Below are 24,379 nucleotides of genomic sequence, written 5' to 3'. Positions count from 1 at the left end.
TGAGTAATCTTTCAAATGTCAAACACATTTTTTTCACCATTTAACTTAATAATTAGGAAAAATGCAGGATCTTCTAACTTTTAAGTCTTTTCTCTCTCACAACCCCAATTCAACCAGGGTAGGTAAACTGGAAACTCAAAATATCACTTTAAATGCAGAGCTGTCGTTTTAGAGTCTAAATTATGAATACTGGATGGCACTTGGCAGACACATAACAGCTTAATGAGTGGAGCATTGTAATACGACAGCATTATGCACATTCAGACTCCTACTGTTAGTCTAAATCTGTCTGCATGATTTAGAGATCAGCAGAAAAGCTCTGACTGAATTAAAACAGGATGAAAACAGAGTGTAGCAATACCAGCAGTGTGTTAGATCCACAGGGGTGGCACATGAGCTGCATTCATATGCATTCAAACAAATGTGCTATGACGTTCATGTATATAAGGGCTTTTATAGTGGATGTGGATCCACCTTGGATTCACCTAGGCAACAAATAGAAATAAGAAGGTCCTCTCTCTATCAGCACCATGTAGAAGGTGTATTACATGGGGGACAAGAGAGGCCGGGCAACTGAAACAGCCACTTCAATAATTCAGGTAAGGGCTGCAATGCAGGTGGTATAAAAGAAAATTGAACATTCACTATAAACGCCATCAGCTTAAATGGTTAGGAATTCAAGAAGAAACCACTAGAAAGAAGAACAAGAACCTAAAAATAAACTATGCTTAGGCTAACTCCATGATGCCGCTAATATATTTTAGTTTAATTAAATTATATGTTTTAATGCCGAGCTCACTTAGGGGTGAATAGGATGGGGTTTTTTTGTTTGTTTGTTTGCTTTTTTTATATATAAAAGGTGGTATTTGGTATCCAGTGTGAAGCCACCTTTTAGTGCATATGCCATTCAACAAAAAATACAGGCATTTTTAGGCAAACTTCACAGGACTGCAGCCTACAGGTGTACTCTAATGAAGTGATCACCGAGTGTTCAGTTAACTGGCAGAAAATTTATGAGCTTGTTTGTATTAAATGGTGATGGTTTTCTACTACTCACCAACAGAGCGAACTCATTTGACAAAGTTAATAAAGGTGTTAGAGCTCAATAAAAAAATATCATTAAAAAAAGCATAGGTTGAAACTCACAGTTAGCTGGTGGTCCTTTGACTCTCCGGTGTCCTTCATGTTCACTTTCGGTCAGCCTGAAGGATAGCGAGCATCAACAGAAAACGGGGCACTGGACCATCCCGCTCCCCGTCGCTACCTGCATGCCACCTACTCTTTAAGAAAAAAAAAGCACCTGCAGCACACCGCACACACCTAACATCTACTAATATACCCGGGTTCTGCCTTTAATGCTCACTGGCTGTAGCTTGTCCGTAGTAACAAGCGCGACTGGCGAGCTAACAATCTCTTCGAGTCGTTTTTACTCAACGACATTAGCTTTCCTACAACTACCGACCGACTCTACTCTCTCACTCGCTTCCTCTTTGTGTCCTCGAGAGCGCGTCGGTGGGTATCTTCCACGCAGCGGGTCGGGAAACACGGGAATAATTTAGCCAGACAAAGAGTTAAAGGTAGCGGCAGGTAACAGCAGCACCAGCAACAGCTCACCTGCTACTCGCACTTCTCTGTGTCTGTCCTCGCTCCTCTCCGCTCCGTGTCCTGTGTTTACGCGCGCGCGCGTCTGCGTTCGCGCGTGCTGTGTTGTCCCTGGAGATTCGCGGAACACCGGCAATATCAAATCAGCTACTGTAAACACCAGTACATCCGATTATAAAATAAAACCCTCTAGTCCGGGTTTTCATTGCTTTGGGTGAATAAATAAATAAATAAATAATATGGCATGGCATGTGTACTCCCAGTTTTCCTATCCTAGGCTACACAATGATTGTAAAGGAAATACAAACATAACCCTCTGTACCTTGTAAAAGTGCTTCATAGCAACCTGGGTCATATTAACATTTTATAACGCTTCTGAATTTCAAAAGGACAATAAAGTAGACAAAAAGTCACATTTAAACGAGCATTTATCAGTTATTGGACTGGATGTGCCTTTATTATTAAGTATTTTTAAAATAAATCTTTTGGAGAGTTTCTAAAACACCTTTAAAACAATGGTGAATATTTTTAAATGGCTGTATGCGTTTATCCAAACCAGTTATTGTGCATTCAGATAGATCTGTGATCCTAATATCACACATTTTACGGACGCGAATAGTTGGAAAATGGTAACCTTTTTTAAATGTCTTTTTCTGTGTCACTTTGCTGACATCTGGTGGAAATGTTATGCAATTACCGTTTCAAGACATACCGTTTCACCTGTATGGAGAAAAAAAAACAGAAGAGAAAGCAAACAACGAAGAGCAACATAATAAAAAAAACCCCAGCACCATCACAATAAACTAGCTAGCAGTAGATAACAGTAGATACTAAATAATAAACGATATTGTGCAGCACGCAAGATAGACAGCGCACAATGTGCTTTGAGGCAGCAGCCAAGAAAGGTGTAGTCCGCGTCTGTGAACACCCGTGTGTACACCTGTGTGCATACCTGTGTGGATCAGCATGCTTGTATTCCAAAGGTTTCTCCATGTAACGATCTGCTAGGGAGTGTGGGGAGCCATAGCCCCGTCCACCAGGGTATGAAGCGGGTATGGAGGAGATCCAGGCCCCAGATATCCAGAGGCCCCAGAGTACAAGGACCCGAGGAGGACCACCAAAGGGGGGGAACCGTGCCACCCTCCTGGGAAGAGCTGAGTAGAGCCCCAAACGAGAGGTCACCCTGCAGCTACGGAGCAGAGGCCAGAGGGGGTTGCAGTGACGTGCCCGCGGGCTCTGCCGGCAGCCAGCTGTGCCAGAGGACCGAGCTTCAGGCCCAGAGGCCAGAGGCCTGAGGGCATCCCACCCCCCGGAAGGAGCCCAGCCGGGCCACAGGCGCCCGGCCCTGCCAATCAGCCACCAGGAGTGAGCCGGTACATACATGAGCGCCCAGCCCCAGACAACAAGGACCACCAACACACCAACGTCTGAGGGCATCAAACACTGGCAGGGAGTGTGGTGAGGGGAGATAGGCCTCCGTACTTTAGAGGGCCTGAGCTGTACCCAGAGAGGTTGAGTCTAAGACCCCACCTGACATATAGACACAGACGAACAGGCGCACGCGGACACAAACGTGCATTCCCACCCCATATGCACAACCAAATACTCGGCACTCACCCAACGTGTAGACAGACACAAATAGACACTGCACAGACAGTCGCACTCCCCAAACATACTCTATATCCCAGGTCCAGGTACCCCCGCCCTCAGAGGGGCAAGCCGCACCTAGGCCCAGGAGATGTAACCCTTCTCTCTGGGGTGGAGGCAAGCAGACCACCTCCTTATCTGCAGTAGCAGGGAGGCCCCGCATCCCAGACCCCAGTTTTTTTTTTGTTTGTTTTTTTCTTTCTTCCCCCCCTTCTCACCGTCTCTTCTCCCCTCTGTTTTTCTTTCTCTCCCTCTCTTTCTTTCATTCTTTCTCCCTGTCCTATCCCCCAGTCATGTCTGTCCCGTTTGTAGCAACCGAGAATAAAATTAATTCATAATTATAATAAAGGTCAATCAAATGGACCAATATGGCAAGGCCATGATGATCCACTTGGTAAAATAAATCCGCTTGGCATCTTTCTTGGCCTTAAGACAACAATTCTGATGGCTAAAGATCCAAACGGGACACAAAAAAAACAACAACAAAAAAAACCCATACCGTTTCAAGACCGTTTCAAGACAACAAATACATAAAAGGGGGAAAGGGAAAAGGCAGTTTAAAAATATAATAACATAAGCTGTTTTTACGACCACAGAGCGTATTTAGAAAATGATCGGTAGTGAAAAAAACTTTAGATCTTTAAAACACTAAACTTCTATAATATTTACTGAGATACCGTGTCCGCTGCACTCTCCTGACATCTGCTGTAGAAATTGTGCAATTACTATTTTAGACAATCAATTTCAAGCGGCTTAATGCTGGGGGGGAAAAGCCGGAAAATGAGCAGAAAGGGGAACATAAATTACCTACTAAAGTAAGTTGTTTTTACTTTCATAATTTTTACTTTTCTAAACAACCTAAGTAACCTATAGTCTTTAAAAACAAACAAATAAACCAAACCAAAAGAAGGTAACAGGGATATTTTAAACTAGAATTACCCTTTAGATCCCATTGTATACTTCCACCAAGCAGTTAGGACTTCTCTAGACCTGATCTTTGGGATATAAAATGTCATTGTTTCGTCATTTCCATCGTCATTTTATCCTCTCTGATATTTGTGGGATATTTCCTCCTAAATCTGAATTCTAGGTTATTGGGTAAAAATATCTTCAGTCTTGCAGTGCTGTGAAAAAGTATCCTGTCCCTTATGTTTCAAATCATAAAACTAATTTTAATATTGGATAAAGACAACATGAGTAAATACAAAATGTATTTTTAAATGATTATTTGATTCATTAACAGAAAAATGCTATCTAAACCTACCTGTGAGAAAAAGTGATTTCGCCCTGACCCTTATAACTGGTTGAGCCACCTTTGCCAACAAGAATCCGATTTGTTAAATGACAAATTAAGTGTGTTTTATCACACTTTTTCTAAAGCTGATTTCAATTTCATGAGCTACACTCAGCCCTGATTACTGCCAGACCTGCTAAACAACAGTAAAATAAAATAAAAAAGGACCTGTTTGACAGAATGAAGTAGGCTAAAAGATCTTAAAAAGCAACGAATCAGGCCGTGATCTAAAGAAACTCAAGAAAAGATGAGAAATAATGTCACAGGGTTACAAAGACCTTTTTAAGGCTTTGGGGCTCAAGCGAACCCCGGCAACAGCCACAAACTGGTGTAAATCTAACAGGATTTCATAAATAAATTCATAATGTTGATGATATGAAACATTTAGATTTGTGACAAATATGTAAAACTAAATATATAGAGCTCACTAAAAATGGGATAGCCATGTGCTCATAGAAACCTTCACATCTGACCTCAAAAAACCAAAATCGAATAATTTCATCACTGAGTACAAATGAACCCTGGTCCCTGCCTCTTCATCCTTTACTTGGGAAGAATTGTACATATTTTCAGCAGTCTTTAAAAATACTCTAGGAATCACTAGTTCATGATACACTAATTGCATGTGGATATGTTTCAGTTAAATGCACAGGGAGATCTTAATGATCTCAGGCACGAACACTCAAAAACAAAATTAAGACTCATCGCGTTGTACTCAAAGCTGGTTTATTCAATTTACGATTAGACCCTGAAGTTTGCGTACACATACACACACACGCACACACACACACACACACACACACAAACAAAATTAAGCACCACTCTCTGTGCCTGTACAGTGCAACATGCTGAAACAAACACACAAAACGTATTAATGACACGGCATATATCCAATCCACACAGAAAGTCATCGTTAGTCGGTACAAACATGTATTGTTTGGATTGTTTGCTATGGTGAAAGTAATTACCTGGATTCATTAATCAGAGAGCAGCACAGCTTCCCGAATCACAATAGGAATGACGACTTTATTGGATTAGTTGGATTAGATATACAGGGAGTATGAATTAATGGCCCATTAGAAAATACAAAAAAATAGTGGTCCTATGTATTGCTGGACAGAACTAGAAAAAGTATATAAAAATGGCGCACAGTTTAAACATAAAACAGAATAAGACAACAATCTGTTATTTTACAACTTATTTACAGAAGCCATGGTCTCAAGGTAGTCTCGTCTCTGTAGACTCCTAAAGCTTCACTAGCAGGCGTGTTTGTGTGTGTGTGTGAGACTGCAAATAAATTATACTGCTCCACAAACTCCTGCTGTGTGCTGCCAGTGCTGGCTCTGTGCTTCACGAATATCACGCATGGAGCACACTACATAGAAAATAACGATGCATGAGCTATCGCGTTCACATCTTTTATCTTTGGAGACTCAAATATAAGATGTCAAAATTAGTACACATCTCCATTTCAAAGGCAGAGAGAGAGATCTCAACTGAATTTAAACTTTCTTTTTTACATTATTGGGAAACAACTTTTTTTGTGTGGTTTTTTTATATGTTTAAAAGAGCGTGTGAGGGTATCAAAGGACAAAACAGATTAAGAGCTTGTTAAGTTTGACAGCACTTCTTGGAAACGTCTAGCACGTTCTCCAAGAAAGGATAGAAATGTCATGAATGAGCTAAAAGAACAGAGAGAAGATTACAGATATTGTTCCATTATCATTAGACTCCACACGCTGGAGTCCTGACTGACGTGAAGCCACACAGTTTCCTCTGTGAGTCTTCTATCAGCTGCATGTTGCTGTCTTGTAGATGGTATGCGATGCTGCTTCTCTCCTTGGGCAAACAGGGAAGTCTATGCTTGGAAGTCATTTCCAAAGTGTCTCCTCTGTTCTTCGGTCATGGACAGGTAGGTGGCCCTCATAGTGGGAGAGTACTATAGACAAAACACCAACACAGAGACATATATAGAGAATATTACAAGTCTGTTGTATTAGATTGTGGTGATGTAAACATGTAAAACTCATTTGTAATGGAAGAAAGTAGGGAAAATGGGCTTAAAGGAACAGTCCACTGAATATCTATCTTAATGTATCAAATTCACTCTACTGTGGCACTGACATGAGAAATGTTTGAGGCTCTCGACTCCCCTAGTGGGACTTAAAGCAGGGAAAGCATGGATGATCAGGTTAAAAAAACAGGTGAAGTGAAACTACAGAAGAATGAATATATAGTACATGTTTATAGTATAGCTACACGCTAGACAGTTTATTAGTTACACCTATCTAGTTCTGGGTTGGAGCACCTTTTGCTTTCAGACCGGCTGTAATTTTTGCTTTAATAGGAGGGTTCATAATTTTTTCAAATCACATTTAAAGTCAATTAAATCACCTTTCTTCCCCATTCTGATGGATGCTCAGTTTGAACTTCAGCAGGTCATCTTGACTATTTTTACATGCCTAAATATCTTGGGTTGCTGCCATGTGATTGGATGACTAGGTATTTGTGTTAGCAGTGGAATAGGTGAGCGTATGGCTGGCGAACGTATGCGTATATAAAGACTACTGGCTAGTATATCAACAAAAATTCTGTGTTGGAGAGTATGCAAACTTTTAAATGCCAGATTTCATTCCTACAGTGGTTGAATATTAGTTTCTAAGACAAAGTTTCAGTGGAGTATTCATTTAAATCATAACAGACCATGGCAGGGTAAAATATTTTAGATATCACCTATAGTTTGTTTTAAAAGGCCAATCCTTTATTCATTAAATACACACATAGCATAAAGTATGAAACACTTTCCAGGTAAAATCCATTTTATTGCAGTGCACAGAATCCCTACTGCTAACACTTTTGTGTCAGTGCTAGGTGTAAAACGAAATGACCGGAGAAAGACTGCATGCACATAGGAGCTGACTGTGAAAGTACCCAGAGACGCAACTACCGTACCACCCTGTGAACACCAGGGGCTGAAATACCCTTGCTAAGTGAACCTATCTGCGACGGGGACAATAGGTTGCAGATTAAAAGTCATGCTAAACAGGAGAACTGCACAGGAGACGAGATAATGTGAGGTGAAGGAGAAATGATAGGAGATGGAACAGAGGGACAAGTGAGGGACTTTATTCCTGACAGAGAGAGAAGAAAAGACTTACTCGATTTCTATACTGCTGAGAGTATATCTCCAAAAGTTGATTAAAAAAAGAGGGAATATAGAAATGAAAGATACAAACAAACATACACATGACAAACAAACAAACAAACAAACAAAAAATATATAAAAGAAGCTGTTAGCCGAAGATGACTGCATGATTCTGTACAGTTATAGCCATGAGGAAGAAATTAACATGCATATTATTTGGTTGTATTAAAGAGTCAAAAGACAGAGCATATCACATGTTTAGTTGGTACTTTAGCTGGAATTAAAGGTTGAAGGTTAATGATAATGATGGCTAACTTAAAAAGAATTACATACATTAAAACTGCAGTAACACATGTATAAATTTGGTTCAATTTAGATTCTAAACATATAAGCAATCTTTAATAAAACATCTGAGCAGGAAAAAGGATAAAAACTTATTTCTTTCCTATAACTGTAAGCAAAATCCAGATTAGAGATCTGTAAAATGGTGTACAGCATGCTATTAGGAGCGTGTGCTGAATGAAAACTTCATTTAAAATGTTTCTATTTTTATCTCTGTGATATAACAGGAGACTAGAGGCCCAGCAGGGTGCTGAGTTAATTCAGTGAGGAAGAAAAACTCGTGTGTTGACAGTGAAAGAGTTTATGGGTTACGGCCTGTGTCACCTTATCCCGAGAGAGAGGCCTGAGAGAGGCTAAATGATGTTCTGTTCATATTAAATATTAACTAAATTACTTCTCCTCTCCTTGCTTTGGCACTGTAAGCCAGCCTCCTGTATGTTGTTCACAGCAGAAAATAAAAGCCACAGTGTAAAACACATGAGTATCTGGTTAAATACTATAAAGAACCTTTAAAAAGAGTGGATTTAATCGGAACTAAAATGTAAGTGACGTGAATGTAAAATGTAACAAAGGAGGTTAGCTGAGTCACCAAGTTAAAAAAATGAAAGAAATAATAAGCTGTTATTTCTAAGAAAACCACTTCCTGAGTTTAACTGAGAAAGAAATGACATCATAGGAAGGACTTGGCCTCTGGGACCCAACGCACCGATGGGGGTGGAGAGCCTCGTCCTATCAGAGGCACATTCTCATACCGTGGATTTCCCCCGAAAAGAGCTGTGTGGTTCCTGCAGAAAAAAATGAGACAAGTGACTCGGATATGGCTCAAATTTCTGATGTCACTTTCCGCCCCCCCCCCCAAGTTGTTTTTTTTTTTGACTCACATGTACTCAGACATTGGGGCATTGGAGACAGCCGGGGCGGGCGGGTGCAGGCTGGTCTGGCTGCCCATGCTGCTGCTGTAGCTGCAGAAGCTGTGCATGTTGGTGTGGTCAGGGTTCTGAGACCCTAATCTCCTTGCCCGTGGGTTGAACGGGTCCTCCTCATCCATGTCATCGTAATCTTGTTCCCTTCAGTGAAAAATTAGGAAAGGAGCATCAGAGGAAAGGTTTACGATATTGCATTTCTTGGGTACGGTGTGAATGACGCCTGATGGAAACAAAACTTCAAATTACAGTATTCTTTGGTATGTGCTGGCTTAGACGGTACACCGGGATGTACATAGAGAATGGTGCAGAATGAGAAAATGAGGGCGCTCAAGCAGGCAGACAAGCCTGAAAATGTACTGACCTGCAGGCAATTTGTCTCCATGCCCTGGGAATGGCACACAGCATGACAGTGAAGGCACAGGCTGCCAGAATGGAGAACAGGCAGAGGTACAGTACACCCTCCACTCCATCATAGCACACCCCCACCATTGCATCCAGGTAGTCCTAAAGAGGTCAAATGCAGAACACAGATATGTGGCCAAACTGTTTGCTCATTATCTGTACTCTCGCTGCCATGTTTGACTACACAGCGGAACAAAATGAGCCAAAGATGAAAAAGCACTTAGTGCACCGGTGTGCGTCATCATTTTCTTCATTTATGTCTTGCACATTCGGTGGGACTTCAACATCATTCACGTAAACCGCATTGCAGTCATGAACCGCACTGTGCAAACAAACTTGCAAACAACAAAAGAGGTTTTTAAAATTACTTTTATCTTCTCTGCTCTCAGTTCCACTTTCAGTTTTACTCTGAAATCCTGAATGGCCACTTACTCTCAAGTTGACCTAGTTGTGCTTCTCTAATGCCAATTAGGATGCAGTGAACAAACCTTGTTGAGCCCCCTGCAGTCCAGCAGGGCGGTCAGCTGGTGCAGACTGGCCTCCGAGGAGTTGAGCAAATGTTGTATACCCAGGAGATCTCTCTGTGGAGAGGTCAGCGTATCATTGAAAAACACTTCAGCCCTTATTTTTTTTCTCAAACTACAGCATAAAAGTGTTTCTGTGTGCCATACCTCAGCCGTAGGAAACAGTGGTACAGCAAACTGCAACAGACCCTGGATCTGGATCTGCATGGTGGTCAGAGACCTCTGGAAGATGGCCAGAGGCTGCAAACAAAAGTACAGAAGCAAATGAACAGCAAGCAAATAACACATATGAATGCAGCAAGCCTTGGGCTGAGTAATAGAGGTACTGTAATATGTACAGTAATTTAAAAAAAGCCTCAAAAACTATAGGTAAAAACATTAATGCCATAATAATTGGCTTTGATTTTATGTCACTGATCTGGTTTGGATTTATTGAAATGGAAAATCCAGGTTAATGGTCAAAAAGACTGGCCTAAGCTAAATCTAATTTTCATTGGAGGTATTGGGTGTTATCACAGTTTGTGTTTCCCCCTGTTTTATACAGCGATTTCAGATTTTACAACTTTATTAAAAACCCAACTTTTTCTTATGATAATATAAATACAAATAAAATTTTTATATGTCAAAACGTCAGATTCTTCACTTCATTTTAACATGCTTTGATTTTGGTTACTTGAGACACAATATCCCATCTCAACAACAGATCTATGTTCCCACCAGCAGGGGGCAAAATAAGCATCCAAATTCAGCCCAGAGTAATGGGATAGTCTGTTCTACCTGAAACACAATCGTTCCTGCCTTTTTTTTAAAATTAACATTCAAGTATGATCATCAATTAATCTGCCATATCTTCAAAGTAAATCTGTATCTTCACAGTCATCCAGCCTAACAAGACGAGCCTGGAAACCCCCACGCCTGGGGCACAGTGTTAAATTGAAACAAGATGTGGTCAATTACCTCAACTATACATAAATGTAATTGCTTTCCTCTGATCTGACATTTTTTCTCGATCTACACGATCGTCCATGGCCCAGTAGCTCTCTGCTACACAGTCGACTGGCTTCAATTGATTTTTTTCCCCCAACTTTAGCTTGAGTGAGTTTGTTCTAAGCCAAATAAAGTGAAAAAATAGGACAAAGACAGTGCATGGAGGAGGACAGTAAAAAAAAAAGAGAAGAGATGATAAAAATAGATAAAGAGTTGGCACAGGAGTGATGCCAAAGGCAGTGTTACGCTGGGGCAGGAAGGTAGACCCGCAGGGCACTGCGGAGAGACAAACACCTAAGAGAGTAAGATAAACAGGGGGGAGAAGCTTGTTTGCTTGCCAGTCAGTGTGAATTCCTGTATCTGCCAGCTTGCTTGTGAACTTTGCACCTGTTGGCTATCTGTGTGACAGTGAAAAGAGCGCTGACTTTGTTTACCAGGCAAGGTGACGCTTGTCTGCCCTCTGCCGCTGTGCTCTTGTGGTGTGCTCCTCGGGGCATGTCTACAAGAGCCAGATAATAAGATCTGAGGTCTGGTGAACCAGAACTTACAGAAATTGACTTAACTGCTGACTGATGTCAGCTGGGAAGTCAGTGAAGTGACCCACAAACTGCTTCCCTGAAGAGTAACTCCACAGATCCTCAGAAGAGTGGGAGGAGAAGAGATTCTCCAGGTTGTTTCATCTAACGTGCAATTTCATAGCCTTTGTCTCGGCAGTTTTGTAACACTAAGGTATGCTTTGTCATGCATCAAGGAAGCAAGAACAGAAAGAGAGAAAAATAATGGCGACAGTCTTTGATCCTTGGTGGTTTTATAACTCCTCTGCTAGAAGTTAGGATGTAACTCAGACAGACAGGGCTGGACGAAGGGAAAGCCTGACAAAGATGAAGCCTGAGGGGCAAAGAAATGAGCAAAGACTGAGCATCGCAAATTACAGTTCAAAAGACATGAAGGCATTTTGCTGTTAAAACGGAGCGACATTTGTTTTTTGTAGCTATTAATATCGATTAGAATCGCCACAACAACAGCTGTCTTAAGTCTGTTTAAATGAGTCAGGAATGACCTTGCTCGTATTTAAATGGTCTTTTAAATGCTGTTTACACAATTCACATTTCTGAGATAAAAAAAAAAAATTCAGATAAGTTTCTTTTTAATAAATAAAAAAAAGAATAAGTAACAGTTTCTTCTTTAAACTTCTAAGATGGAGTTTTGAGGAGAAATTTGGAGTCTTTTAAGGGCTGATTATAAAAAAGAATATAATATTAATCCTGCCATAATTAAACTAATATTAGGCTTAATCATGAATCTGTTTGATATTTCCTCATTAATACCTTTAAAAAAGTAAAAAAAAAAAATCAGGACAAAGCGTCTATTTGAATGTTGATGCAGTGGGTAGTTTGAACAGATTTGTTAAATTCAAAATAAACATACACTCACGGGACACTTTATTAGGTACACCTTACTAGTCTTCGAACTTCTTTAATTCTTCATGGCACACATTCAGTAAGGTGCAGGAAACTGCTCAGAGGTTTTGCTCCATACTAACATGATAGCGTCACACAGTTGCTGCACATTTGTTGAGTGCGCATCCATGATGCAAATCTCCTGTTCCACCAAGGTGCTCTACTGGATTGAGGTATGGTGTCTGGTGATGTTCAATCTCAGTTTGAGATTTTTTGAGCTCTGCGACACGATGTGTTATCTTGCTGGAAACAGTATCCACACTGCTACACCACCAGTAGGAACTTATGTAATGATATAAGGCAGGACAGATGCTTTCATGTCGCTTTTGTCAAATTCTGTTCTCGCCATTCAAATGTCACAGCAAAAATATAGACTCATCAGACTAAGCAACATTATAATCTTCTATACTCCAGTTTTGGTGAACCTGTGTGAACTGTACTCTTGTTATCAGCTGACAAGAGAGACAGCCTGTGTGGTCTTCTGCTGCTGTAGCCCATCTGCTTCAATATGTTGTACACTCAGAGACGCTCTTCTGCATACCTTCTGCTATGTTCCTGTCCTATAAGCTTGAAACAGTCTGGCCATTCTACTCTGACCTCTGGCATCAACAAGCCATTTTCACCCAGAGAGCTGCTGCTCACATGATATTTTTTCCTTTTTGGGCCATTCTCTGCAAACCCCTGAGATGACTGTCTGGGGAAATCCCAGAAGATCGGCAGTCTTTGAAACAATCAGAGCAGCCCATCTGGCACCAACAACCAACCACAACACAGTTCAAAGTCACTTAAATCGCCTTTTTTGTCCCATTCTGATGCTTGGTTTGAATTTCACCAGCCCATTTTGAGCATGTCTTCATGCCTAAAAGCAGTGAGTTGTCACCCTGTGACTCTTACATTTCTGTTAACTAGCAGCTGAACATGTGTACCTAATAATGTTGATGGCAAGTGCATAGCCACCAAAATAACAACATTTAACAACGTTAAATTGTATCTGTAAAATACCCAGCAAGTGTCCAGTTTTACCTGCACATCATAAATCCTCATTTATGGATAAAGATTTAATTTCAAATGTCTACAGAACATTTCTTTGTGTTAATCAAAACTCTTTTGGCTTAGATGTGTGGACATTTTATGACCTGCAATTTTTGCGAGGAGCTCTGCAACACATCCCGTTTCCTACCTGCTGGAAGGGGTTGGAGAGAGTCTGGTTGCAGTACAGATAGTAATGAACAATATCTGAGAAAACACAAACACAAAAGCAGGCAGAAAATGTTTTTTCATCATCATTGTCCTCACCTTGCTAAATATCAATTATCGCCATGGCCACAAATTTAATGTCACATAATGAATCCATCAAACGATCATTATTATTCACACCACACTTACCAGCACTGATGACATCCTTTGTTTTACTCATGATGTATTTGTCAGGGGAAATGCAGAAATCACTCGTGCCCTAAAATAAAACAGGAGATGTGAGAGGAGTGGAAAGAGAGTGGAAAACAAGGACATATCAGAAAAAAAGATTGAATGGTTCACATTTCATGACTCACAAAAAAATTCACGACTCACATTTCAAAGAAGGAATGATGTGGTGTGTCAAATGAAAGTAATCAGCTTGACAATTATTTATACATATTTTGTACTAAAACATTTTTCCAGAAACATGAATAGTGATTGCTATCATTTTTAGCGCCTTTTGACACAGTAGAGGGAATACGGCTGTTTTTGTACCCCTTTAACACATCTTAACAGGAATGCTTTTCAATTCAATGCAAAGTGCTAACAAGAAACCTGCCTTGGCAAAAATAACAAAAGACAAGTGGCAGTCTCCGCTGAACTGTGCCGTCTGAATGCTAAATGTCCCCGGGGCTCAGGACAAACACTGCGTGTAGCTTAACCTTCTCTGGGGGGTACGCTAATGAGCCCCACACAGAAGAGATAAAGCAAACTGTGTTTCCCAGCAAACCTGAGCTAGTTTGTTAGAGACGAGCTCTGCAATTCAGGAGCAAGTCTGTTAGAATTCCTGAAGGGACGACAGTGAATCTCAGAAAATGCAAAGTTCTGACTACCCACTGTTGGTAATTAGGAGTTCTGCCAATGGGGTGTATTCATTATGCATTTATTTACTAAGGATTCAGCCATTAATTTAAGTGCAGTCTGCACACAGACAGGATGTGAAGATTATCTTGCAGGTCTGTCAGTCACACCTGTAAATGCAGTCACACATGAAGCTGATCAGAAACTCAGATAAATCCAGATTCTATGTACTAAACAGTTGTTAGTTCCTGTGGTTGTGGTGGGTGTTTTCGCGTCATTAGAGCAGGGCAATGAAATGCATTCTTATTTAAAGTGGGACACAGCTGCGCGACTGCAGTGGCAAATCGATTTTCACAAGTTCAGCTCTCAGTCGGGGTGGAGGAGGTCGAAGATTTTCAGACATTTTCAGATGGCAGTGGTACGTGGAAGTTAAAGAGGTCACCATGTGTGTGGCGTTCCTGCACATACGCACAAATTCTCCATAGGTGCTAGCTGGCTCGCTGAGCTGAAAAATTGTGTAGAACAATTACATCTAAACAGGAATGTTGGCCTGTCCTGTGTTCAGTCTGTAGTGCCTGAAAATGCTGTCAGTGATTTTATTATAAATGAGGTTTTTGCATAAATTCAATCGAATAGTAAATTCAAAAGAGACCTTTCAATTAATGAGTACTTTCACATCTTTCTCTATGTTAAATTTTGTTTTTTGGAATTAGGGCTGAAAAGATCAAAAAATGCAAACAAATAAACACATTCTAACTGCTTTTGCCGCTTTTCTCTATTTGATATAAATTCTAAAAGAATTTGTTTAAAGAAGACACCTGATTAAAGCATAAAGAATGAATCAACATTTAAAGATGAAATGCCTTCATACGATGATGTCTACAAGTCTGTTATTAGAAACTGAAAACTGTGAAGTCCACACTGACTCACAAGCACCAACTGTCTGCCTAACATTTATGCAAGCAGTTTGCATATAACCATCACATTTATATAAAGGAACACACACACATGAAATCTGGGCCTTTCACATAAACATCTCCTTTAAGAAGTAACACCTGCATCGACATAAGCACAAGCTCCTATTTACACATATAAATGATGTCTGAGGAGCCAGTGCAGATTCTTCATGTAATTGCTTTTACGAAGCCTTTATGATGTTTACTCCCAGGCAAAGAAAAGGCCCAGGTGGACTTTATCTATAAATTCTCAGAAACAGAGGTACAGTAAAAGCCAATTTCTATCCCGACTATCTACACAAATGTATCATCTAGGGTTATACACTGGATCCTTAATGAATTTATTAGACTACCTGTCATAAAAAAAGGAAAACATTTCAGAAATTTGTCAAAATAATATTTTTCATTATTAGTTATTTTGTTATTTATTTTGGTATTAATTAATAGCAAACTGATTTCACATATTTACACCCAAATTTGAGCACATGGACTTCTCAGAAAAAAACTCTGTAATGAATTGAGCATAAAATTAAACAGCTAAAAGTAATTTTTCTGTCAAGGACTGCAAGTAAATAACTAATTTGGCATTCTAATCAAAAAAACATGTTTTCTGATTTTTAAACATTTTTTTGCAAAACAGTACATCAGAAAATTCAGGGTTAACTATAATTATATACTGGTATTAAAAATATCATTTTTAAAGATCTTGCGTATAGCAGTTAATTAACCATTACAGAAACATAAAGAAATATTATCAATTTCATGTCAAACTCATTTTACAGTTTGATGTTAAGTGGAATAAATGAGTGGACCTCCACTGTCTGTCAATCTAAAGAAGTTTAACTACACATTTAAACCCTGAGATATTTAAATATCAGAAAAACCTGATCAGTAATGCTGTTCTAGAAAGTTTAAAGAAATCTGTCAGCATGGCCCCTAAATTATGACAAATTAATGTCTAAAATTACAGAAAACGTTACTGTAGCTCACTGAGTTTTTGTTAATTCACATAAAATGCCAATTTTTTTTATTGAATTTATGTATAAATCTTTTTAACTCTGGACCCCCACCCCCCACCCCCCCGAGAAAAGTTTCACTTTGTATCTGTCTTGTATACAGTGTACTGTCAGCACAGTGGTTCAGTAGTTAGTGCTGTTATCTACTAGCAAAATGTTTCGGGGTTCAAACCTGACCAAAATCATTTCCAAGTGTATGAATGAATAATAAAATATATTGATGGTTTTCTAATAGAGCTACTCTTACACTCTTTTAACAGATCTGTGTATGTGCTGTTTTAATAAAGTACAAAATTGTCACCAGAGTTTCAAGACTGGGCTCTACAAGGTTCGGCCCACAAGAATAAGAATAAGAACAAGCTGTTGTACCGCTAAAGACAGGTTCTTTATTTTTTAAGGGTGTACAAATCACTCATTCAGCCTCAGCCTCAGTGACACCCAGCAGACACGTTACATAAAAGTGAGACGTAATGATTTTGTAACACACACAAAATCATTACGTCTGAGAGGACAAGATGTACCCGTGACTCTTCTGAAGCAATTTATGAAAAGTTATATTATTCATTTATCAAGGGGAGATGTAGAACAAGAAGACCTTTTAGTTAGATTACCATGTAATTTACTGGATGCTTTCAAGTTCCTTAAAGGGAAAGTACTGTCTTTCCGTTGAGATAAGCCTTACACACCATAGATGGACCTGAACGCAGCATGTGTCATGGTGCAGGAGACTAAATGGACAGGATGAATCATCTACTGAGAAATTCTGTATTTGTCTGCATTTGCAATGTCTTGACCGGTGGATGCAGATGGGGGTTTTGGTGTTTTAGTCATACATGTGTGCCGTAGCATTGCTATAAAAGGAAACCATTAGTGTCATTGTGTCAGGAAATGAAGACCACACCGAGTGAAGCCTCGCAAAGAAGACTTGAACATGCAGATAAAAAGGAAGATAAACCCAGACACCACTGTGCAACAGATCAAACTTCTCGCTGTTACTTACTCCTGATTACTTGACGCTCATTATCTCCAAATTTAATTCAAACGTGTAAACAATCCTCTGCTGCCCTGAGTAAAAAAAAAAAAAGCAACATCCAGCAACAAAACTGAGAAAAATAGCACAGACGCCCGAGGCAGCTTAGTCAAACACCAGTGCTCAGCCACCTGATATTCATCGTGTCTCATGTTTCTCTCTATTTTCACGGTGAGTTCTCACCTCCACATCGATCAAACACTTGCGCGGCTTTTTTAAGCCTTGGGACGATGAGAGAGGAAAAACACTGAAATTAATCACCTACTCAGTGTGAATACGGCAATTGGATTCGTGTTGTCATAATCCTTGAATTGGAATCGGGTTATTGAGCTCTGTATAATGCTGCTGAGAAGGTGTGGGTTTGCAATTTTGTTCTTTTGTCAGTCTATTTTTAGTGCCGTGTGTTTTGACAGCAGAGATCAAAAGCTCATGACGTGGTAGACGGATAGCTGTGATCAGAAGAATTTGAGATTGGGCAGTTTTAGAACCTGTTTAGATGACTCTGTGCATCTGTGAGGGATCTCTGTCACTTAGACTGATTTCATAAATATTTTTGTAACCTTAACATCCTGATAAAGCTTAAATACTTGGCTTTTAAGCTTAGAACCACTAATTAGCAGCTAATACCTTAAATAGATAGATAGTTTCTGCAAACTATCAAGTATCATAAGAGAGGTGACCAGTTTAGGGTATTTTATATCAAAGTAAGTCAGTCACTCAGGGGTAAGAAAGCGAGGGAGCTTACCACAGCGGTTGCCAGGTCAGCTCCCAGTGAAGTCCAGCTCAGGACTAGCGTCAGCACTCCAAACACCATCATCCTGCAGAAATACAAAGAAACAACAGGGTCAGGTTGAAACTCAGTGCAGTGATCTGTTTATTTGCTAAATTAAACTAAGATTAACTGAAGGCTCAGTGAACCAGGACACAATGGCTCATTAAAGCTTGGTATTTATCCAAGTGAATGAGTCAGTGATTTAAATACTTGACCCGGTTTGCATTAGGTTCATTCCAATTACTTGCAGTGATTACAGGTAAACACTATTGTAATCACACTGCTAGAAAACCAAGAAGTACTCTGGGTTTGTCATACGAATCTGCACTTATTATATCAGTGGTATATCAGCACCTTCAATTTGATATGGTTCCTACATCAACATTCTTTTGAAGCTGTGTTTTTGAGCCACTAATATTAAGTCTAATCACTCAATTTAATCTGTGTCTTTGCACTGATAGAAAAATCACAAAGATGAATGCCATGAATGCTAAGAGACGCTTCAAAGTAGAGTTGAGTCATTATCTTTGCAAGCAACTGCTTTTCCAAACTAGTAATAAAGCGACCCCTTTGGAATAGTTGCATGTTTTAAGCATGTCTTATAACTACTGTATATAACAAAATAACAATCAAAATGGAGAAACAAAAAGAGCTATTGTAGAGTCCGTGTCATAACAGCTTCTGCTACTCATAAGAAATGGCTCGCGACCCAAGAGGAAGAAATGCTGATGTCACTGGGCTGTCATCACCAGAAAAAGTCACAGCAGTCATGTTTACTTCCATGGAGTTGATTCTGCTGCTTCAACATACAGCTGCAGAAGAACGGCTAATCTTCAACAGTGCTCATCCGCTCTGTTTGCCGACATCTGATTATAGCGAACTCAGTGGATGGATGTTCCTGCACCCATGTGTTTGTTTTACAGTGAATCCATACCCTGATGATGTCAACTTATTAGATGATAAGATGATGACATCAAATGATTTACACAGAGGCTGAGAGATTGCAGGCCCTGGCTGTCCATTTTGGCATGCAGGAAAGTGTTGATGTACTAAAATAGGAGATCAATACCTATTAAAGACAATCATAGATCAGCTCTGGTTAAGTGAAAAGAATTTCCAGAAAATCCAATAAGCTCCTGATTCATGTCACCACAGTTTAAATCGGATTTTTTTTCTATGCATGTCCAGGCTCATCGCCAGCCTGTTCATCTTTCAGCACCCCACAGATCCCAGGCTAATCCATTTCTCAATGCACTGAATTGATACTGAGCTCCCAATATTGAACTTACAATCCGCTACTTCTGTCCTTTTCTCTTTATCTCTACTTCTCTATATATTCCCTTTGCCCTCTCTACAGTGTATTTTCAACGCCCTCTGCCTTCAAATCAGATCCTCATACTTAAAGTCTGTCTCCTTCCTTCTGTCTGATACAGACCTCTCACTAGGCCCAGACAATTTGCGAGATAGGAAAGAGAGTGAGGCTTCACAGATTCCTTATCTTATTTTAGACTCGACAAGCAGAACTAATGCAAACGTTCTTCACCGTCTTACTCGTTCACTGCGATAACTTGCATTAATATGTGATTATATCTGCATATGGCTATATAAGGGGTACTGTATAGAACACTTTACACCAGTATCACATCTGGTTCTTGGTGGTAACTACAACAACTATAAAGGGATAAGAAGAAAATTCTGATTCCTTTTCTGACACTTTTGTAATTCCTCCTCGCAGACAAGAGCCTCACAGGGTTACATTTGCTGTGCCAATTGTCTCTCTTTCTGTCAGCAAAATTACACAAAAGCTACATGGCCAAATTTCATCAAACCTGCTGCAGAGATATAGCAGCAGAAAAGAATGAACCTTTTGTATTTTGGTGCAAATTCTCACTTTCTCTAAAATTGATAGCTAGGACACTGGCCTTAGAAGACTGTGCTCTTCCTGTATTTTTCCCATGAAATACTAATGCTGCATCTCAAATCACATATTTCCTCTTTTGTTTGCCTAGAGTAGCCACACTAAAAAGAACAGCTACACCCGGTACACTCCAAGTAACTTGGTGGTATGCTTAAAACAGACAAAACCCTGAGTGTAAAATTCTGTACACTTTTCATTTTCACTAGCCACCATCTTGGTGATGCACCAATAATTTGTTTGACAGTAACAGGAATACATTGTCAGCATAGATGGAAACGCTACCGTTAGCTATCTATATCTATATTGATATCTATATCTATAGTTATAACAACAAATTAGAAAGTTCTTTCATAACAACTATAATTATATTTTAGCATTAAAAATGCTGTTTTGATAAAGAGCTTGTGCATACTGGTGGATTAACTATTATACATACATTAACATAGAAAATGATTTTGGCAATTTAGGCTAATTTAGGCTTGTTAGCCCTGCAATAGACCGGCAGCCTGTCCAGAGTGTACACCGGCTCTCACCCCATGGCTGCTGGGATGGGTACTGAATTGGATGGATGTTAATTTAGGGTCATAAGAGTTTGAACAATGAAGAAAACTGGACTTCTTTATGTTTTCATTGTTCACCTAAGATGCTTCTTCAGTTCACTTGTTTTCTCAAGCTCTTAAGACAACCATAAGTTGAATGATAACCTACACACTGCAGCTGTGTCTTGGCGTATATTTTATTTTCTTCGGTGTAAAAGAATTTAGCTTTGGATATGTGGACAAAGGTTTGACAAGTTGTAAATGTAAGAAAAGTTGGCAGCTTGTACAGCAATGGTCAAATGCTCCAACCGTTATTTCCAATGAGTGAATAGCTCTTTCTTCTTTTTTTTTTTGTCTTGGGTCAATTTGCTGGTCTGGAACATTCAGGTCTGTGTTATCACAATGCCAAAGAAGAAAGGCGAAAGGAACAGCCTGAGAGAAGCAACCGTTGCTGTCCACAGGGAAGCCTATCATACTACAGTGAGAAAGATTATTCACAACTGGAAAACAAGTCAGTTGCCAATCTTCCCAGCAAATTCACCCTAAAGCCAGACTTTGCAATGCTCAGAGAAACTGCAGAAAAAAATATAAAAACAGTTAAGCTACATCTCAAACTCTACAGGCCACAGTTAGCTGGTTAATGTTAAAGTTCATGACAGTAGAGTTAGAAAAATACTAAACAAGTATGGCTTGTTTGGAAGAGTTAACGGGAGAAAAGCAAACATCTGTAACAAAAAAGAAAAAGGCAGTACAGCTTAATTTTGCAAAGTTGCATCTGAACAAACCACAAGATCTCTGGAACAACGTTCTTTAGACATATGGGACCATGTTTGGCAAAAAAAAACGAAACCAAAAAACACAGCATGTCAGTATAAACACCTCATATTAACTGTCAAGCGCGGTGGTAGAAGGATGATAATTAGCAATTTGAAACAGTAATCCATGCCTTTGTAGCCGTTCGGCTGGATTACTGTAATTCTCTTTATTATGGGGTGAGTCAATCTTCTGTTTTTCAACTGCAGCTAGTTCAGAATGCTGCAGCATGTCTTTTGACTGGCACTCGTAGATGCAAGCATATCACCCCAGTTTTATATTCACTTCATTGGCTGCCCGTGCATTTTAGGATCCATTTTAAGCTACTTTTATTTGGTTTTTAAATGTTTGTCCAATGCTGCCACTCTGTACCTCTCTGAGCTTCTTCATCCATGCATACCTTCCCGGTCCCTCAGGTTGACAGACCAGTTCCTCCTAAGCGTGCCCAGGACTAATCGTAAACTCAGAGGGGATCGGGCGTTTGCTGTGGCAGCACCAAAATTGTGGAATGAGTTGCCTTTACATGTTAGACAGGCGCCTTCCTTATCTGTTTTTAAATCACGTCTTAAAACATATCTATTCACCTTGGCTTTCAGCACAGCAGGACTTGTTGATGTTTCTTAATATGTTTCTTATTAATTATATTATTTTTAATTTTAAGATATTCTATATGTAAACTGTTTTCTCTTTGTTTTATATTTGTAGCACTTTGGCTAACATTGTCGGATGTAAAGTGCATTATAAATAAAGATGCTATGCTATGCTAATTAGGCTCGTTTCACAGTCACAGAACCTGGGTAGTCTGGAGACATCAAGTCAACCTCTCTGTATGCCAAAGTCAACCTGATTGAAATATTGTGGTGGGATCTAAAGAGACCAGTGCACAGATGAATACCTGCAAATCAGTGAACTGAAGCAAATTTGTAAAGAAGAGTGGGCCACATTGCTCCACAAGAATGCGATGATGATGTTGGTTTATGACAAAGTTATACAGCAAAAGAAATTGTGGAAAAAAATCATGGGTTCCAGTTGGTTTTTCACAGCACTGGATAGAGTCCTGTGAAAAATGTTCAGATGACTTAAGCGTGTGTAGTGGTATGTAGAATTTTTCATACTGAGACCCAATGTAAATGGGAAGCGGGGCACATGAACTGCAAACTGCTCTGTGTTGAAAGGAGTTTTCTCTTTCATTCACCGTGCATTTCTCTGTCTTTGTTTTTCCAGTCTTTCCTCGTTTTGGCTCTGTAGCTACATGTTTCTGATCTACGGTAACTGAGCCCATCAGTTGATGAGTGTTTATTGTTTGATGTCTTCTCAACACTACATAGAGAAAAGGTAATTACTCTTCTTTGTAAAGTGCCCTGTGATGACTGTTGTTGCAAACTAGAGCTTTATTCCTAAAACTAAAGTGAAATTAAAATAAATTATTCAGTTTTGTGCTCTGTGAGACGAATGGGAATCAATGGGATACAAGGAAAATAGGGTTTAAAGTTGAGTCAAGTGCAAAAGTTACAGAGTTCAATGAGCAGGTCAGATGATGCTAGTAAATGCATTCAAGGATGAGGTCAAGTGACTGAATTAAATCAGAGTGGGAAGGGGATTTTCTTCTCTACTAAAAAATATTTTGCTGTAAACTTCTGTTATAGCTAGTCTATACAGGGAGTGCAGAATTATTAGGCAAGTTGTATTTTTGAGGAATAATGTTATTATTGAACAACAACCATGTTCTCAATGAACCCAAAAAACTCATTAATATCAAAGCTGAATGTTTTTGGAAGTAGTTTTTAGTTTGTTTTTAGTTTTAGCTATTTTAGGGGGATATCTGTGTGTGCAGGTGACTATTACTGTGCATAATTATTAGGCAACTTAACAAAAACAAATATATACTCATTTCAATTATTTATTTTTACCAGTGACACCAATATAACATCTCCACATTCACAAATATACATTTCTGACATTCAAAAACAAAACAAAAACAAATCAGCGACCAATATAGCCACCTTTCTTTGCAAGGACACTCAAAAGCCTGCCATCCATGGATTCTGTCAGTGTTTTGATCTGTTCACCATCAACATTGCGTGCAGCAGCAACCACAGCCTCCCAGACACTGTTCAGAGAGGTGTACTGTTTTCCCTCCTTGTAAATCTCACATTTGATGATGGACCACAGGTTCTCAATGGGGTTCAGATCATGTGAACAAGGAGGCCATGTCATTAGTTTTTCTTCTTTTATACCCTTTCTTGCCAGCCACGCTGTGGAGTACTTGGACGCGTGTGATGGAGCATTGTCCTGCATGGAAATCATGTTTTTCTTGAAGGATGCAGACTTCTTCCTGTACCACTGCTTGAAGAAGGTGTCTTCCAGAAACTGGCAGTAGGACTGGGAGTTGAGCTTGACTCCATCCTCAACCCGAAAAGGCCCCACAAGCTCATCTTTGATGATACCAGCCCAAACCAGTACTCCACCTCCACCTTGCTGGCGTCTGAGTCGGACTGGAGCTCTCTGCCCTTTACCAATCCAGCCACGGGCCCATCCATCTGGCCCATCAAGACTCACTCTCATTTCATCAGTCCATAAAACCTTAGAAAAACCAGTCTTGAGATATTTCTTGGCCCAGTCTTGACGTTTCAGCTTGTGTGTCTTGTTCAGTGGTGGTCGTCTTTCAGCCTTTCTTACCTTGGCCATGTCTCTGAGTATTGCACACCTTGTGCTTTTGGGCACTCCAGTGATGTTGCAGCTCTGAAATATGGCCAAACTGGTGGCAAGTGGCATCTTGGCAGCTGCACGCTTGACTTTTCTTAGTTCATGGGCAGTTATTTTGCGTCTTGGTTTTTCCACACGCTTCTTGCGACCCTGTTGACTATTTTGAATGAAACGCTTGATTGTTCGATGATCACGCTTCAGAAGCTTTGCAATTTTGAGACTGCTGCATCCCTCTGCAAGATATCTCACTATTTTTGACT

The 24,379-nt window shown here is 39.8% G+C and overlaps 2 protein-coding genes across 9 annotated transcripts in view; both read right to left on the bottom strand.

The window, feature by feature from the left end:
* Positions 1-1,742, bottom strand: part of kif19 (kinesin family member 19) — a 40,103-nt gene extending 38,361 nt beyond the window's left edge. For 2 of the 4 annotated variants that reach the window (XM_082544472.1, XM_082544470.1), the window contains exons 1-2: positions 1,615-1,741; positions 1,147-1,275 (exon numbers count right to left, since the gene is read on the bottom strand). In XM_082544472.1, coding sequence (XP_082400598.1) covers positions 1,147-1,185 — 39 coding nt within the window. In that variant the 5' untranslated portion in view covers positions 1,186-1,275; positions 1,615-1,741. Of the gene's footprint in view, positions 1-1,146 lie in introns of all 4 variants that reach the window. The other 2 variants (XM_082544471.1, XM_082544473.1) reach the window with 2 other exon arrangements.
* Positions 1,743-5,252: 3,510 nt separating this feature from the next.
* Positions 5,253-24,379, bottom strand: part of ttyh2 (tweety family member 2) — a 71,939-nt gene continuing 52,812 nt past the window's right edge. For 3 of the 5 annotated variants that reach the window (XM_082544749.1, XM_082544751.1, XM_082544753.1), the window contains 10 exons: positions 18,117-18,189; positions 13,716-13,785; positions 13,510-13,565; positions 10,030-10,122; positions 9,847-9,939; positions 9,318-9,460; positions 8,912-9,097; positions 8,737-8,815; positions 7,702-7,728; positions 5,253-6,482 (listed from right to left, as the gene is read on the bottom strand). In XM_082544749.1, coding sequence (XP_082400875.1) covers positions 6,402-6,482; positions 7,702-7,728; positions 8,737-8,815; positions 8,912-9,097; positions 9,318-9,460; positions 9,847-9,939; positions 10,030-10,122; positions 13,510-13,565; positions 13,716-13,785; positions 18,117-18,189 — 901 coding nt within the window. In that variant the 3' untranslated portion in view covers positions 5,253-6,401. The remainder of the gene's footprint in view (positions 6,483-7,701; positions 7,729-8,736; positions 8,816-8,911; positions 9,098-9,317; positions 9,461-9,846; positions 9,940-10,029; positions 10,123-13,509; positions 13,566-13,715; positions 13,786-18,116; positions 18,190-24,379) is intronic. The other 2 variants (XM_082544750.1, XM_082544752.1) reach the window with 1 other exon arrangement.

Source organism: Aulonocara stuartgranti (assembly GCF_965226115.1).
Source record: "Aulonocara stuartgranti genome assembly, chromosome: 8".
In the NCBI taxonomy this organism is placed as follows: Eukaryota; Metazoa; Chordata; class Actinopteri; order Cichliformes; family Cichlidae; genus Aulonocara; species Aulonocara stuartgranti.
Note: the sequence above shows the minus strand (reverse complement) of the source record. Positions and strands in the feature narration are given on the sequence as shown.